The sequence below is a fragment of the Prunus avium genome, chromosome 2 (genome assembly GCF_965620075.1).
Source record: "Prunus avium chromosome 2, drPruAviu1.hap1.1, whole genome shotgun sequence".
Lineage (NCBI taxonomy): Eukaryota > Viridiplantae > Streptophyta > Magnoliopsida > Rosales > Rosaceae > Prunus > Prunus avium.
The window spans coordinates 43,522,462-43,535,368 of NC_142285.1; the positions used below are offsets into that span (position 1 = coordinate 43,522,462).

A 12,907-nucleotide genomic window follows, 5' to 3' on the forward strand; every position below is an offset into this window, starting at 1 on the left:
TAGAAAGTATCCATACATCCTGAGGGATCTGTACTATAATTTACATAAGCCCAATGCCAACATGACATTTCTCGTTGAATAGAAAAAAAGTATACCACAACGCTCCGAGTATCTAAAAATAACAACTTAATTAGTAAATGAATTATCAATTAATGATTAATTGATCCATTAAGGAAAAATCATGTAAGGTAGAGGTAAGTCCAACATTTTCAAAGAAAACTTCATCCAGAACATTACTAATTATCAAATAGTATTAAACGAAAATGACAATGGAGATGAAACTTACATGACTTGCAAGAATGTAGAGCCAAAAATAGAATAGACTTTTAAACCATGTTCTATTAATCTTTCAAAGTTCTTTGGACGATAGGGGAATTCGACATATCCTTGGTAAATATTGACCAAGAAGAAAGATATTCAAAACCTTTTCATGTTCAAAATATCCAGAGCCTCTCATTTTGTAAATTGCAACTCCTATTAGCAGCTGGAGAAAATAAATAAAATTTGGTTAATTACAGCAAGCTGGTTAATTAAGAGCTAAACACAAAAAGTTTAGAAATTAATTTCTTACTTGTGGGATGGGAAGAAGAGCGTAAAAGTTAATTGTGATGGAGGAAAACAGACATCCATGTATCCACGTATCTGAGCTATTTCATTGGCAAATGCTCTTGTTTCTGACTTCCGACAAATTGCACCAGGCAAACGATATCCGTGAGTGAACGCAAAAGAAGAGCGGGCAGTCCTTAACGCTTTGTCCATTTGAAGGCACTTGTTATCCTGATCGATGATTAGAATGTAAAAGAACAAGGGATCCAGGAAGATAGCAAACACGCATGATGTTAGAAATATCTTATTCCATATTGGAAAGAATTGCCCCTGTGGATCACTAATTTCCTTTATTGCGGCATATATCCCCCGTCTAACCGGTCTGGAAAAGACACAACAAACAACAAAGGTTACCAAATCGGATGGTCGGAATGAAGAAACATAAAAACAGCCACTGAAGCAAGCTCTTTAATTACTTTATATAGGGCATAATAATTCATTAGTACTCCTATCCTATCCTATGAAGCTCTTTCTTCTTTTCTTTTCTGTTTTTTTTTCTTCTTTTTTGGGAAATGCATACCATCGACATTTACAAGTCAAAGATTTAACTTGTAATTATTTTGAACAGCCAAAGCCACTGCAGTCTGCAGATACAAGTCTAATATAATACAATAGTTATTTATTTTTTAAGAAATGCATGCAGTTAAGGTAAAGAAGTACTAACCCCTCTGAATTCCGTGTGATTGGGTCCTCCAGATCTAAAGCTAGTCTGGTGGTAGCCATAAATTTATGATACAATGACCCTGATCAGTACTCAATCTTGTACTCCAAGCCCTGACAGTGAAAGAGAAAATGTGATCGGTTTGAGAAACGGAGAGAGTGAGTAGTGTTCAATTACATGGAAGTTTTACCGCAGGGACACCTGAATGCAGTGGCGTAGCCAGGAATTCTCTCAAGGAGGGGCAACATTATTAGCCAAGATAAATGGAAAAGCCATACCACCACCAGACTTGGACTAGGATGGGTTAGAGGAGAAGAAAAATGCATACAAGGATGTGCCAAGAGAATAAAACTATGAGATAATAGATTAATAACCTAAAATCTTAAGTATCCATTGTTTTTCTACATAAATATATTTTAGAATAAGTTCAATTATATAAGAAAACTTTGATGGTTGTTGTTCCAAAAATATTTAATGGGTTTTAAGACAATATTGGAAGATGCTGCTAATTAAACTGAACATGAATAAAAACACATACGTTGTAGAAGGTCAAACCAATAGCTCTACCACCCACTTCCATATGCTTCATGCCTTCTTCTCTCAAGGTCAAGTTGAAAATAATGAGCAAACAAAAGCCTAAACTGTAAGTGTTACAATTGGGTTTGAAGGGTCATATGACCCTCCTAGGCCTTAATTGGCTCCGCCCTTGCCTGAATGGCTTAATATAGGAAGGAGGCTTTCAGTTTATAGGGTGGAGCAGAGAGAGAAGGAGCATTTGAGTGGCAGAAACTGAAGCTGGCTAGCATTCTATGCAGGAAATATGTTTTCACGCAATGCAAATGATGATAAGCAGCAAAATCCCTTTTTGAAACCACATCTGAGACACAACTGAATTCAACTTGTGGGTCATACACAAGTTTTGACATTAATTAAGGTTACGTTTTGGCAAGTTGTTTCAAATTCAATTACTCTCGAGATTGGCTGCAGGTCAAATTTTTTTATTACATTTTCTTCTCCCCAAGTCTTTCTTAAATATATTTGTTTTTGTTCATTTCTACCACCCTAGCAAACTCTTCCCATCGCACTGAAAAATGACTCAAGTAGGAGTCAAAATAATAATAATGGAATATGTTACTTTAGACATGCAACAAATCGGTATTTGATGAAGACTTGCATGTTCGTTTCGAAATCGTTGATTTCACACTTGTCAACTACTGCGTAGCCAACAAGCATAGCATCGTCAAGGTCAACCAGTCTTTAAATATGGATTTGGCTCTTGTAAGCACGCCAAGTCAACCACATCTGATCCATTAATAGTAAAAAACCTAGTGTATTAATATTATACTATACAAATGCAAGTTGCAGGATTTGTAATTAATTAAAGATTTCACTGAGAAGAACAGTCAAACCACTTGTCACTATCGTCTATCGAGAATGCGCGCTCCAATAACCCAATTCCCACCAGTCACGCTACTCATCACACCATAAGTGAATATGCAATTATTTTTTAAAAACTTGTAGTTTAAGTGGTTAATAACAATATTTAACTTTTACATCTAAGGTCCTAAGTTTGATTTTCCACCTCACCACCCCAATATCGTTTGTATAAAAAAATATATATTAATTACTCAAACTACTGCAGTCTACAACTCCAAATTCAAAGCCAAAAAAGCTTGCTTTTAAAAAAAGAACAATACCGTCATCCATCGTCTTGCATCCATCATAAGAGCGGTAAGCACCTCATGGCGCATGTGATCAGTGACCTCAGTTTTAATATTCTGAACCAGGTTGATTCTTGAATAACATAAGAGGTTGGAGCTTTTGTCCATTAAGATTCACGATTCGTTCATGATATATATTTAGGATGGATGGGCCTTTTATCAAAGTAATAGGGGGGGTCTAAACACTTGTATGCAGTACACTGAAAAATGACCCAAGCCATGCTATGGTTTTTAATAAATATAAGAGAGAGAGAGAGAGAGAGAGAGAGAGAGAGAGAGAGAGAGAGAGAGAGAGAGAGAGAGAGAGAGAGAGAGAGAAACCATAAACAGATTAATGTGCTAATTTGCGGCTAGCACAGACAGCTCATACACTTGCACTGCTAGATATCAACCAATATTGTTTTGAGGACAGAGCTACCTACTGCTGCTGTATATAAATATTGAGCACGTAAGTAATTTAATTATCGTTTCCGCAAATAGTAATTGATTGCTGTTGTTGGCGAGTTTTCACCAGCAGCAGCAGCAGTAGTAGTACCCACAGCTGTAGCCGGGCGGAGGCGTGGGGTAGATGAAGACATCAATGCACGTTGCTTATCGCGGAAATGCCGCGCTATGGTAGAAGCAGCCGCCTCCTTCACCTCTTGAGGATTGTTACAATTGTTAAGTTTCCACTGTAGTTGGTATTTGGAGACTACAGTTGCCAAGTCCTTGGCCATAAGAACGAAGGCATCCACTTTTGTCTGACTTTTGACATGTTGACGGCAGATTGGAAGTTCCGTGAACTTGTCTGATGCCCATTTGAGAAGCTCTTCCCCATAAATGTGACCTTTCTCAAGCGTCTTGGTGGCCATTGTCATTGATGATGGGGTTGCTTTTCCAGTTTCACTCTCACCAGCAGTCGAGTAGGTCCATACATTCCCTTCAACAATGAAGAGCATGCAATCCAGTGGATCTCCCTTCCGAAAAACGAAGCTATTTTCGTTATACGTCACATGCTTCAGATGGTCGCACATCAAATGCAACACCCTTTTATCCATACATTTAAGCATTGGTACCTGCACGTTGTACATAAAAACACACAATCACACACAGATATCTCTTCACACTTAATCCATTGCTCAGTATATCATCAGAACGACATATTTTAGTTTAGTCCTACTCCTGTATATAATATACACAGACAGGAAGCATTTATTTATGGGGCATATGAAGTAAAATTTGACTCATTTACAGAGAGATCGAGGTTGAGCAACATACTGTCCTCAGTGGTTCCATGCAAAGACAACGCCTTAGAGATGTTCTATTTTTCACGGGAAGAATAGAGAATAGATCATTCTGGAGATGAGCTTTTTTGTGCTCTTTCAATTTTTGCTTTATGTTATTCTGGATTTCTTTCTTTAGTTCTGGAGGGAGGTCCTTTGTGGATATCCAGCTTTGTATATCTAGCTTCTTCGTCTTAATCTTCCATCTTATCTTCTCTGATTTTGTAGCTTCCATCTGCATAAAAGTCTGTCTCACCACCACCACAAACACACATTAATTATATATTGGATGAACATGGGCCCTGAATTAATTAAATTAAGCTCAAGCAAAATGATTGACGACTCAAAAATGAAATTAATATAGATAGAGAGATTCAATACACACACACACACACACGTATATATATATACCAACCTGCAGATTTCCAATGAGATACAAAAAAAGCAGCAAGCCAATGATAGAAATAAGAATTGCAAACAAGTTCTCCCACACATACGTGCTTGTCGAGAGATTCGTGCCAAAGTTACTGCCAAAAAAGTTTAGTTAAATGATATCAAGCAATATTATCAGAAATGCTAATTGATTATATCGATGACTTTATACATAAACAATTCATGTTGCTGTGCTAGACAACTTTTTACTCATTAGTTATAAAAATTGTTGATTGATAATGTACATTATGTGCAAACCTTAGATTTCGCAGGCCCCACCAAAAAGAGTAAAAGAACTTCCGTCCAAACTTTATATGCTCTGTGTTTTGATTCTTAAGGGAATCAAGAAATATTCCAAAATTAAATTGCAGCAAAGCACTATCCGAAGTATCTAACGGGCAGTGCTCGTTCAGAAATGTGATATTTCTTGAAGTAGCAGTTCGACCATTGCAGTAGAAAGTATTCACACATCCTATGGGATCTGCACTATGATTTACACAGGCCTCGTGCCAGCATGAGGTCTCTCGTTGAATGGAAAAGAAGTACCAAAAAGCTCCGAGTATCTAAAAGTTAACAAATTTCTTATGAATGAAATTACCAAATAATTAAAATGAAATGACAATTGAGGTGAAATAATTAACTTACATGACTTGCAAGAATGTAGAGAAAGAAATTGAATATGCTTTTAATCCATATATCAGTAGTCTTTTTGAGGTGATTGGACGATAGGTGAATTCGGAATATTCTTGGTATATATTGACCAAGGAGAAAGATGTTGAGAACCTTTCTATGTTCCAAATATGGGGAGCCTCTCATATTGTAAAAAGTAACTACTATTAGCAGCTGGAGAAAATAAATAAAAATAAGTTAGAACTCAGAAGTGGTTTAATTACAGCTAGGTGTAATCTTAATATATAATTAAGGAGAGAGCTAAAAGTTGTCTTGTTTTACCTGCGGGATGGGAAGAAGAGCGAAAAAGTCAACTACGATGGAGGCAGATAACCACGACATCTTGTGAGCTATTTCCTTGGCAACTCGAATGAACTCCGTCATTTTTGATTTGGAACCCGAATGTCCTCTAGATCCAGTTGTTAGACTTGGTGGTACCTTGGAATTGGTGGAAGGTCCATTTTTCTGGGTATTTGGGGTCAGGGCTATATTTTTAATTAGGGTATTTGAGGCCAAATTTTTATCCCTTTGAGTTTTGACACCGTCACAGATTTCATATATGAAATGCACCAAGAAAATGATATCTGTGAATGATCGTAAAAGAAGAGCAACAGTCTGCAACATTGTGTCCATTTGAAGGCACTTGTTTTGTTGATCGATGATTAGAATGTAAAAGAACAAAGGGTCCAGTGAGACAGCAAACACACATGATGTTACAAATATCGTATTCCATATATGACGGTATTGCCCCTCTGGATTACATATTTTCTTCATTGTGGCATGCATCCGCTTTTTAACGGGTCTGGAAAAGCAAATAACAAATTGCACCCATCAGACTCAGAATGAAGAAGCTCAAAATATAGGGCGGCTTTTCTTAAATCAATTGAATACTTGGCTTGAAATATTAAAAGCGTAAACAATGACAATGCATCAGATTCATATATATGATATGAGTTAAGGTTCTGCATGCATTATTCATAGTTACAAGTGACAGCCAAAGCCACTGCACATACAAGTCCTATAAGCTTGATAGTTAGTTGATACAACAAACATTTTTCTATGCGAAAAAGAAGAAGAAGAAGAAGAAGAAGAAGAAGAAAAGTTTGAATTCTTAATGTAAATTAAGAAGAACTAACCCATCTGTTTTGTCTGTCTGGTTCTCAGGATCTGCAGCTACTGTGATGCTACCCATAATAACTCAATTGACTGCTAGTTTAGAAGGTTTTGAGTTTACAGGGCGGAGCAGAGACAGAGAGAAGGGAACAAGGAGCATTCGAGTGGCAGAAACCCTTTCCGAAACCAAATTTAAGACACAACACAACTGAATCCAAATTGTACCCGCAGGGCATTTTATGTATGCACAAGGTTTTGTTTAATCTCTTAATTATCATGCAGGTCAAAAATGGAAAGAAAAGTAATATGAATATGGCGTTTTAGCATTGACGATCGAGATGATTCTTTTTTGTCCCCAAGTCTTTTTGTAATATAAGTTGACAACTCTTCGATGAGAGTTGAGAAACGATCATGAATCAATTAAAAAAGACTGAGAGAGTCTGATTGACAATAATAATAGGAGAACGGGAAGGGAACCAGTACTACCAACCAGGAGGTGGTGGAGTCTTTGTATATGGATTTGGCTATTGTTTATCTATACTAAACATTAGTTCATTATCTTATCAAAATAATAACTCTGGACTGGATTGTTGAATTCTATTTTTGGTTTGGGCTTTTATCCATCAAAATTCACAATTTTCAGTTCAGATGGGCTTCTTTCAATCAAAATTGGGCCAACCTCTGCTCTGCTGGGATTCATTGCACTTGGGGGGTAGGGGTGTGTGCAGCCCAAGGACCTGTGTCCTCCCGCAGCAGGTCTCAGGACTCTGAAAAAGGTAAATCATATTCCTGCAATAAAAAAAACAAAAACAAAAAAGGTGAATCATATTGTGTTGGTCTTCTTCTTACGACTCTACATGACAATTGCCACCAATCACGCCACTGATCACACTATAAATTATTGGGAACCAGTTACGCTAAAATCACGGATTCACTCCCAAAGAAAAAAGCTGAAACAACTCCAAACCCCAAAAACAGCTTTTGTTTTGAAAAAGAAAAAGAAAAAGAAAATCAGTGGGATCCAGTATGCCAGTCATGATAAATTTTTTCCACGTGACAGTCTATAATTGATTGAAGATAGCAAAATAGTGCTATGTCTGTTTCACACAAGTTTTTCTGCTCATTAGCTAACTGCTCTAAATCAGTCAACACCTTTCATTTCATGTGTTCCACGGTAGTGGTTTCCCACGGTGGAGCCATATGATATGATTTTTGAAGTCTCATCATCAACCGTTGATCAATTGAGATTTGGTGCATTGGAAATTTGGAACTGGAGGAGACTCTCAGAAGTCCGAAATGATGTTATGTGGTGGTGGGGTTCTTCTTCTTCCTCTCTGTTTCTATCTACATACATGATGCATGTCGTTGTTGATGAGTTTGTTTAATGTTAGATTGCGCGTTCAAATCCAGGCAGCATGAGTGCCTCCAAGGTCACGCCTTTGATTTATATTATGTAATGCCCACTCCACTCATCTATCTATGGCGTGGTCTTTTGACATGTGCTTTTCTTTTCAACCCACTAGATTGAAAAGCAATTTTGTAGCCAATTCAGCAGAGCAGCCATTGTCCACAACCACAACCACAACATCTTCTCTTATCCAATTCCACTCCATTGTTTTGTTTTATCATGTATGTATAATGTATGGGTTGGCCAAGAAACAGAAGAAAGGCTAGAGGTTTTGATGTTTGATGGGAACTTCCACAAAGCCCAAAGCTTTCAACGTTTCAAACCATTTCTGAGAAGAAAGTGGAACCCATGAACCCTCTCCTTCTCTACCACGGTACCACCACACCACCACAACAATAACAAGTGGGAGGGAGGGAGGGAGACCCAACATAGAGGCTCAACAACATTGAACTGGATAAAAACAACATTGCAATTTCCAATTTTTGGGTGTGGTCACTGTTTGTGTTTAGAGACAGTGGGACCCAATGATACCAAGAAATGTTTTAAAAAACACCAAGGAAGTAGGACCCACTAAGTGGCTAATGATGAGGGAAAGGGAGGCCTAAATTAATCACCTGTTCTTCTTGCTACCAAAAGGACAGACTTTTGCTCTCTTTAAAAATCTTCTGAAATCGAAGTGCCTCAGATTCCTTGCCTACACACAGACGTGCTCGCCTTGATGGATGTCCCCTCCTCTCCCTCTCTCTCTCTTTTCGCAAGTCCTGTGCTGTTTTTCTAGTCCTCATGGTATTTGAATCTCCCAAACTAGAGTTGTCGTTTTCTGTGCTTTAGTCAAATCTTATACCAAACCATAGTGGTCACTGTCAACCAGTGGCCTGTCTATTTATTTTCTACTTTGCCCTTCTTCTTCACCATTTAGGTTTCACATACTCCTGCTTCGAATTGGGAAGGCGGTTACTGGGTTTTGGACTTCTGGGTAGTTGCGCTTTCAGCTCCAGAAGAGCATTCACTAAGGTTAGTGGTTAGCTTGCTTTCAAATATACCCCTTTAGATTTTTGTTACGCTGTTTGAGAGAGAACAAAATGACCGGAGAAAAGAACAACTTTCAACTGGGCTAATGCAACTGCTCATGGTTGGTTGAGGTGAGCTTATCTTTGAAAAGGCATAATGCATTCAATTGCTTTTCATTTCCAGGATTTCCTCCTGTAAAAAGAAAAAGTTGTGAAATTTTGCAGATTTTGATGTTTGTTAGGATTGTGATGTCAGTCACCCTCTTTATGTAATTTACTATTCCTTTTCCTTTCCAGCATTACCTATTTGAACAAGAAAAGCATGAAAACCAACGATTATCTCAACAATAAAAGAGATGGTACTGAAATTTGACAGCTTTTATTGTTGGTGAAATGCAGATAAAATGAGCTTTATGTGTTTTCAAGTGTTTAGTATATTTTTCTGTTGATTTTCCTGTCTGAAATGGTTGCGGAAATGTGGCAAAGCACTATCTTTATGCTGTTCATTTTCTTATTCCCATATATTCTTTTTATCTCTGGCACGGCTATTGTCTAATTAAAATAGTAGCTTCTGGTATTTTATTAATTAATTGTTAAAGGAGACGCTCTCCTCTCTTTCTTGCGCAGACACACACACACACACACACTTGGTGTTGCTTAATCAGTTTAAAAATTAAAAATTGAAATGGGATTTTTATTGGTGCATAACCTCACTCTTCCTCCGTTTCTCGCTCTCTCCTACACACATTGTTTTCTTTTTTTCTTTTCGGGGGGAGGTGATTTCAGATTTTTCATGGGTTTTGGATGCTGAGTTGTGCATTACCTCACTATAACCTCATGTGTTCTTGCTGTTGGGTTTTTTGACCCCCTACTTGGCCTAGTCTTTTAAGTTCTTATCATGATTGTTTGCAGCATAAGGAAATCTTAGTTCACTTTCCACGTTTATGCTCATGGGAACAATGACTACATCTAGTATGCCCGTCCCACGAGTAGCATCTAATTTTGATGAGGTTTCTATGCATCAGAGCTTGCTCTTCTCTGATAGTCTCAAGGTACTACTCTTCTGCTTAAAGATTATTGTTAGTTGGTTCTTAGTTTTGCGAGTTCAATGAAATGTACAGGGGGTTTAAATTAATCATCTGGAAAAATCAAATCTTTGGTTTTCTGTATACCTCAATCAAAAATATCGGAATCCGAGGGCAGTTAGTTTGTGATGGTGGAAATATCTCTTTGTAGAGTTTTATAATTTTTTCAGTCAGAGACCCTTGCAACTGAAGTTCTATGATTTGCTTGCGCGTTGCATTACTTTTTCAGGATTTGAAGAATTTGAGAACACAATTATATTCAGCGGCAGAGTACTTTGAACTATCATACACAAATGATGACCAGAAACATATGTGAGTTATTTTGACTCGTGGAAGTTTGGGTTTTTCATAAATATTTCTTTTCTTTTATGTCATTATTTTAAAAAGAAGAAAAAAAATTCCCTCCTATTATGCAGAGTGGTAGAAACATTGAAAGATTATGCCATTAAAGCTCTCGTGAATACAGTGGACCATTTGGGTTCTGTGACATATAAGGTTAATGATTTCTTTGATGAAAAAGTGGATGAAGTTTCCGGCACAGAATTTCGGGTATCTTGCATTGAACAGGTAAGGTTAAATTGTTAAAGTAATGCCATTGTCAGTCATCCGGTAGACACTTCTGATTCAGGGCTATCTATATAAAAGAAATCTTGAACAAGCTTGTCTGATGTCTGTTTCTATTTAAAAGATCAGTGGAAACTGGCTTTTTTGGGTTTGGTAGAGGATAATTAAGTTTCCATGTAGATTGGCTCACATGATATACCTGCTTCAATTGTTGGTCTGCTAAAAAGCCAACTTCTTCTACAGGTTCATAGTTTATTAGTCAAAAGTTTTGCATGACAAATGTTTCCCAGATCACATTTTATTGTTTGGTGGGTATTTTAATTTCAGTGAAACTCTTATGCTACACAGCAAGGAGTAGTAATTCCTTTTAGGAGAGCCCAAAGTCGATTCAACAACATTGTGTGAATTACTGCACCATAGACCATACTCAACTCCGTTAATTTCTAGTTATGTTTTTCAATCACAAGAAACCAATACTTAAGAGACGCTGACAATTTTCTTTTCTTTTTTGTGGTTCGTTAGAGGCTAAGGACATGCCAAGAATATATTGATCATGAGGGTCTTTCCCAACAGTCATCAGTGATAGATACTCCGAAATACCACAAGCGGTACATCTTGCCAGGCAAATACTCAGCTTCCTCTCAATATATTTTTTGTTACTTTAAGCACTCTCCCCATTTTGTAATTTTTGTCCGCTTTTAAGAGATAATTCTTAAAACTTAAATTCATGTTCAGTTGGTGAGACCATGCGTGGTGCCAACAAAACTAAATCCAAATACGAAGGTTGCAACCTAGATGATGAAGATGAATGGCATCAATTTCGGAATGGTACCATGCTTTATCTTCCATTTTGTTTCAATGCATATAAGTAAGCAATTGTTTAACATAACTTTGTTCTTGTTGTAATCTGATTGGATTCCTAAAAGCTGTTCGTGCTACCATTGGAGAAACCCCCCCACCTACGGTCAGGTAAATATTGTTGCAGCACTTGTTTGAACCAAGCTTGTAACCCAGGTTAATCTGTCATATAGGATCATATGATAATCTTGGTCCTGCATTGTGCAGCAAAGGGCGTTCTCCATCTCCTTCTCCACAACCTTCCCAGCGGCCTGGAGTTTTTTCTTTTACATCTACCATGCCCAAAAAGGAATTAGGTGCGTATGCTTGTTAGCCATTGTGATATTGAAACCTTTATAATGAATTGGCCATTTAGAATCTGACTATGATGCTGTTTACTGTTGAATCAGAGAAGCGAACAGTTTCACCTCATCGGTTTCCACTTTTACGGTCTGGATCTCTTGCAAGTAGGCCAACGACCCCGAACAAAAGTCAGTCAACTACCCCAAACTCAAGTAGGCCGACCACTCCGAATCCTTCTAATGCAAGACGACGGGTGAGTGTGGGAATTGGATTGACTTTACCTGCATTTTCACTAGTTCATATACTTGCCTCCATTCCCTTCTATAGAGATACTTATAAAGTAAAATGTTTATGCATATGCCAGTACCCTTCGGAGCCTCGTAAATCAGCTTCAATGCGATTACATGCTGAAAGGGAAAATGGAAGAGAGGTTGAACAATACCCCAGCAAAAGTAAACGCCTCCTCAAAGCCCTGCTTAGCCGGCGCAAGTCAAAGAAAGACGACATGCTATACACTTACTTGGACGAATACTGAGAATGGACATTGGAAGCAGAAAATTACTGCATAGTTTTTCTTTCAGCTTTACCCTTTGTTTGATTTCCTTTTCTTTTTATAAAGCAATGTATGTTTTTGAAATCTTATAAACATTATATATCAAATGTTATATATCATTTCAGAAGTTTGCTGGGTAATGCATTTTAGCGTCAATCATTAGACGACATTAGCTGCAACAAGTTTGAAAGAAAGAGAAAAGCTTCTCTGTACCACTATGTTATGTTGGGAGGAACTACGTTGTCGTTTAGTTGCCACCTTAAATGGCCTAATCTGTCGGCAACTTCACAAAAATTCATGTGCGGTTGAGATTTTATTCTAGGTAAAAATTGCAATGCTGAGATTGCAGTGCATAAGATCGTGAACAAATGAACTTCATTGCCGCTGCAAACCAAGTTGAAGTCACCCCAGAAATCCCATTTAAAAGCTCGGTTAGAGCATTTCCAGCGGGAGGGGCTAGCCCGGGCAAGAGGCCCCCTCGGCCCCTAATCCCGTTTCCAGCAGCCAAGGCTTGATAGGGCAAGTGCTGGGCTCCACTAGCCTAGGCAAGCCCAAACACAAGACTTGCATGGGCTGCTGCCTAAGCAAGCTGACCTCACGTTGACATAATTGTGATGTTTGCAACCAATTTAAATACCCAAAAAAATGAAGACAGAAGGGAAAAAAACCAGAATTTTTTTTCT

The 12,907-nt window shown here is 37.8% G+C and overlaps 2 protein-coding genes across 2 annotated transcripts; one reads left to right on the forward strand and one right to left on the reverse strand.

Moving 5' to 3' along the window:
* Window positions 1-3,449: 3,449 nt before the first annotated feature.
* Window positions 3,450-6,543, reverse strand: LOC110749666 (cyclic nucleotide-gated ion channel 1-like). Its single transcript, XM_088248716.1, has 7 exons — window positions 6,488-6,543; window positions 5,634-6,153; window positions 5,328-5,525; window positions 4,941-5,245; window positions 4,666-4,777; window positions 4,246-4,497; window positions 3,450-4,043 (listed from the first exon to the last, which is right to left on the reverse strand). Exons 1-7 carry the CDS (start codon window positions 6,541-6,543, stop codon window positions 3,450-3,452), a joined length of 2,037 nt encoding a protein of 678 aa, XP_088104842.1.
* Window positions 6,544-8,483: 1,940 nt separating this feature from the next.
* Window positions 8,484-12,364, forward strand: LOC110749641 (protein ABIL2). The gene is made up of 10 exons (XM_088248906.1): window positions 8,484-9,014; window positions 9,795-9,934; window positions 10,197-10,279; window positions 10,384-10,534; window positions 11,054-11,153; window positions 11,267-11,359; window positions 11,458-11,500; window positions 11,597-11,685; window positions 11,779-11,924; window positions 12,036-12,364. Exons 2-10 carry the CDS (start codon window positions 9,827-9,829, stop codon window positions 12,204-12,206), a joined length of 984 nt encoding a protein of 327 aa, XP_088105032.1. The 5' UTR covers window positions 8,484-9,014; window positions 9,795-9,826; the 3' UTR covers window positions 12,207-12,364.
* The last annotated feature ends 543 nt before the right edge of the window (window positions 12,365-12,907 follow it).

Bases quoted from the DNA above. Each gene is read 5' to 3' on its own strand.
- LOC110749641 (XM_088248906.1), top strand. From the start codon at position 9,827: ATGCTCATGGGAACAATGACTACATCTAGTATGCCCGTCCCACGAGTA. The intron at 9,935-10,196 runs GTACTACTCTTC...TTACTTTTTCAG, and splicing joins TCTTCTCTGATAGTCTCAAG to GATTTGAAGAATTTGAGAAC. The intron at 11,360-11,457 runs GTACCATGCTTT...GATTCCTAAAAG, and splicing joins ATGGCATCAATTTCGGAATG to CTGTTCGTGCTACCATTGGA.
- LOC110749666 (XM_088248716.1), bottom strand. From the start codon at position 6,543: ATGGGTAGCATCACAGTAGCTGCAGATCCTGAGAACCAGACAGACAAA. The intron at 5,246-5,327 runs GTAAGTTAATTA...GTTAACTTTTAG, and splicing joins TCTACATTCTTGCAAGTCAT to ATACTCGGAGCTTTTTGGTA. The intron at 4,044-4,245 runs GTATGTTGCTCA...TACAACGTGCAG, and splicing joins GCATGGAACCACTGAGGACA to GTACCAATGCTTAAATGTAT.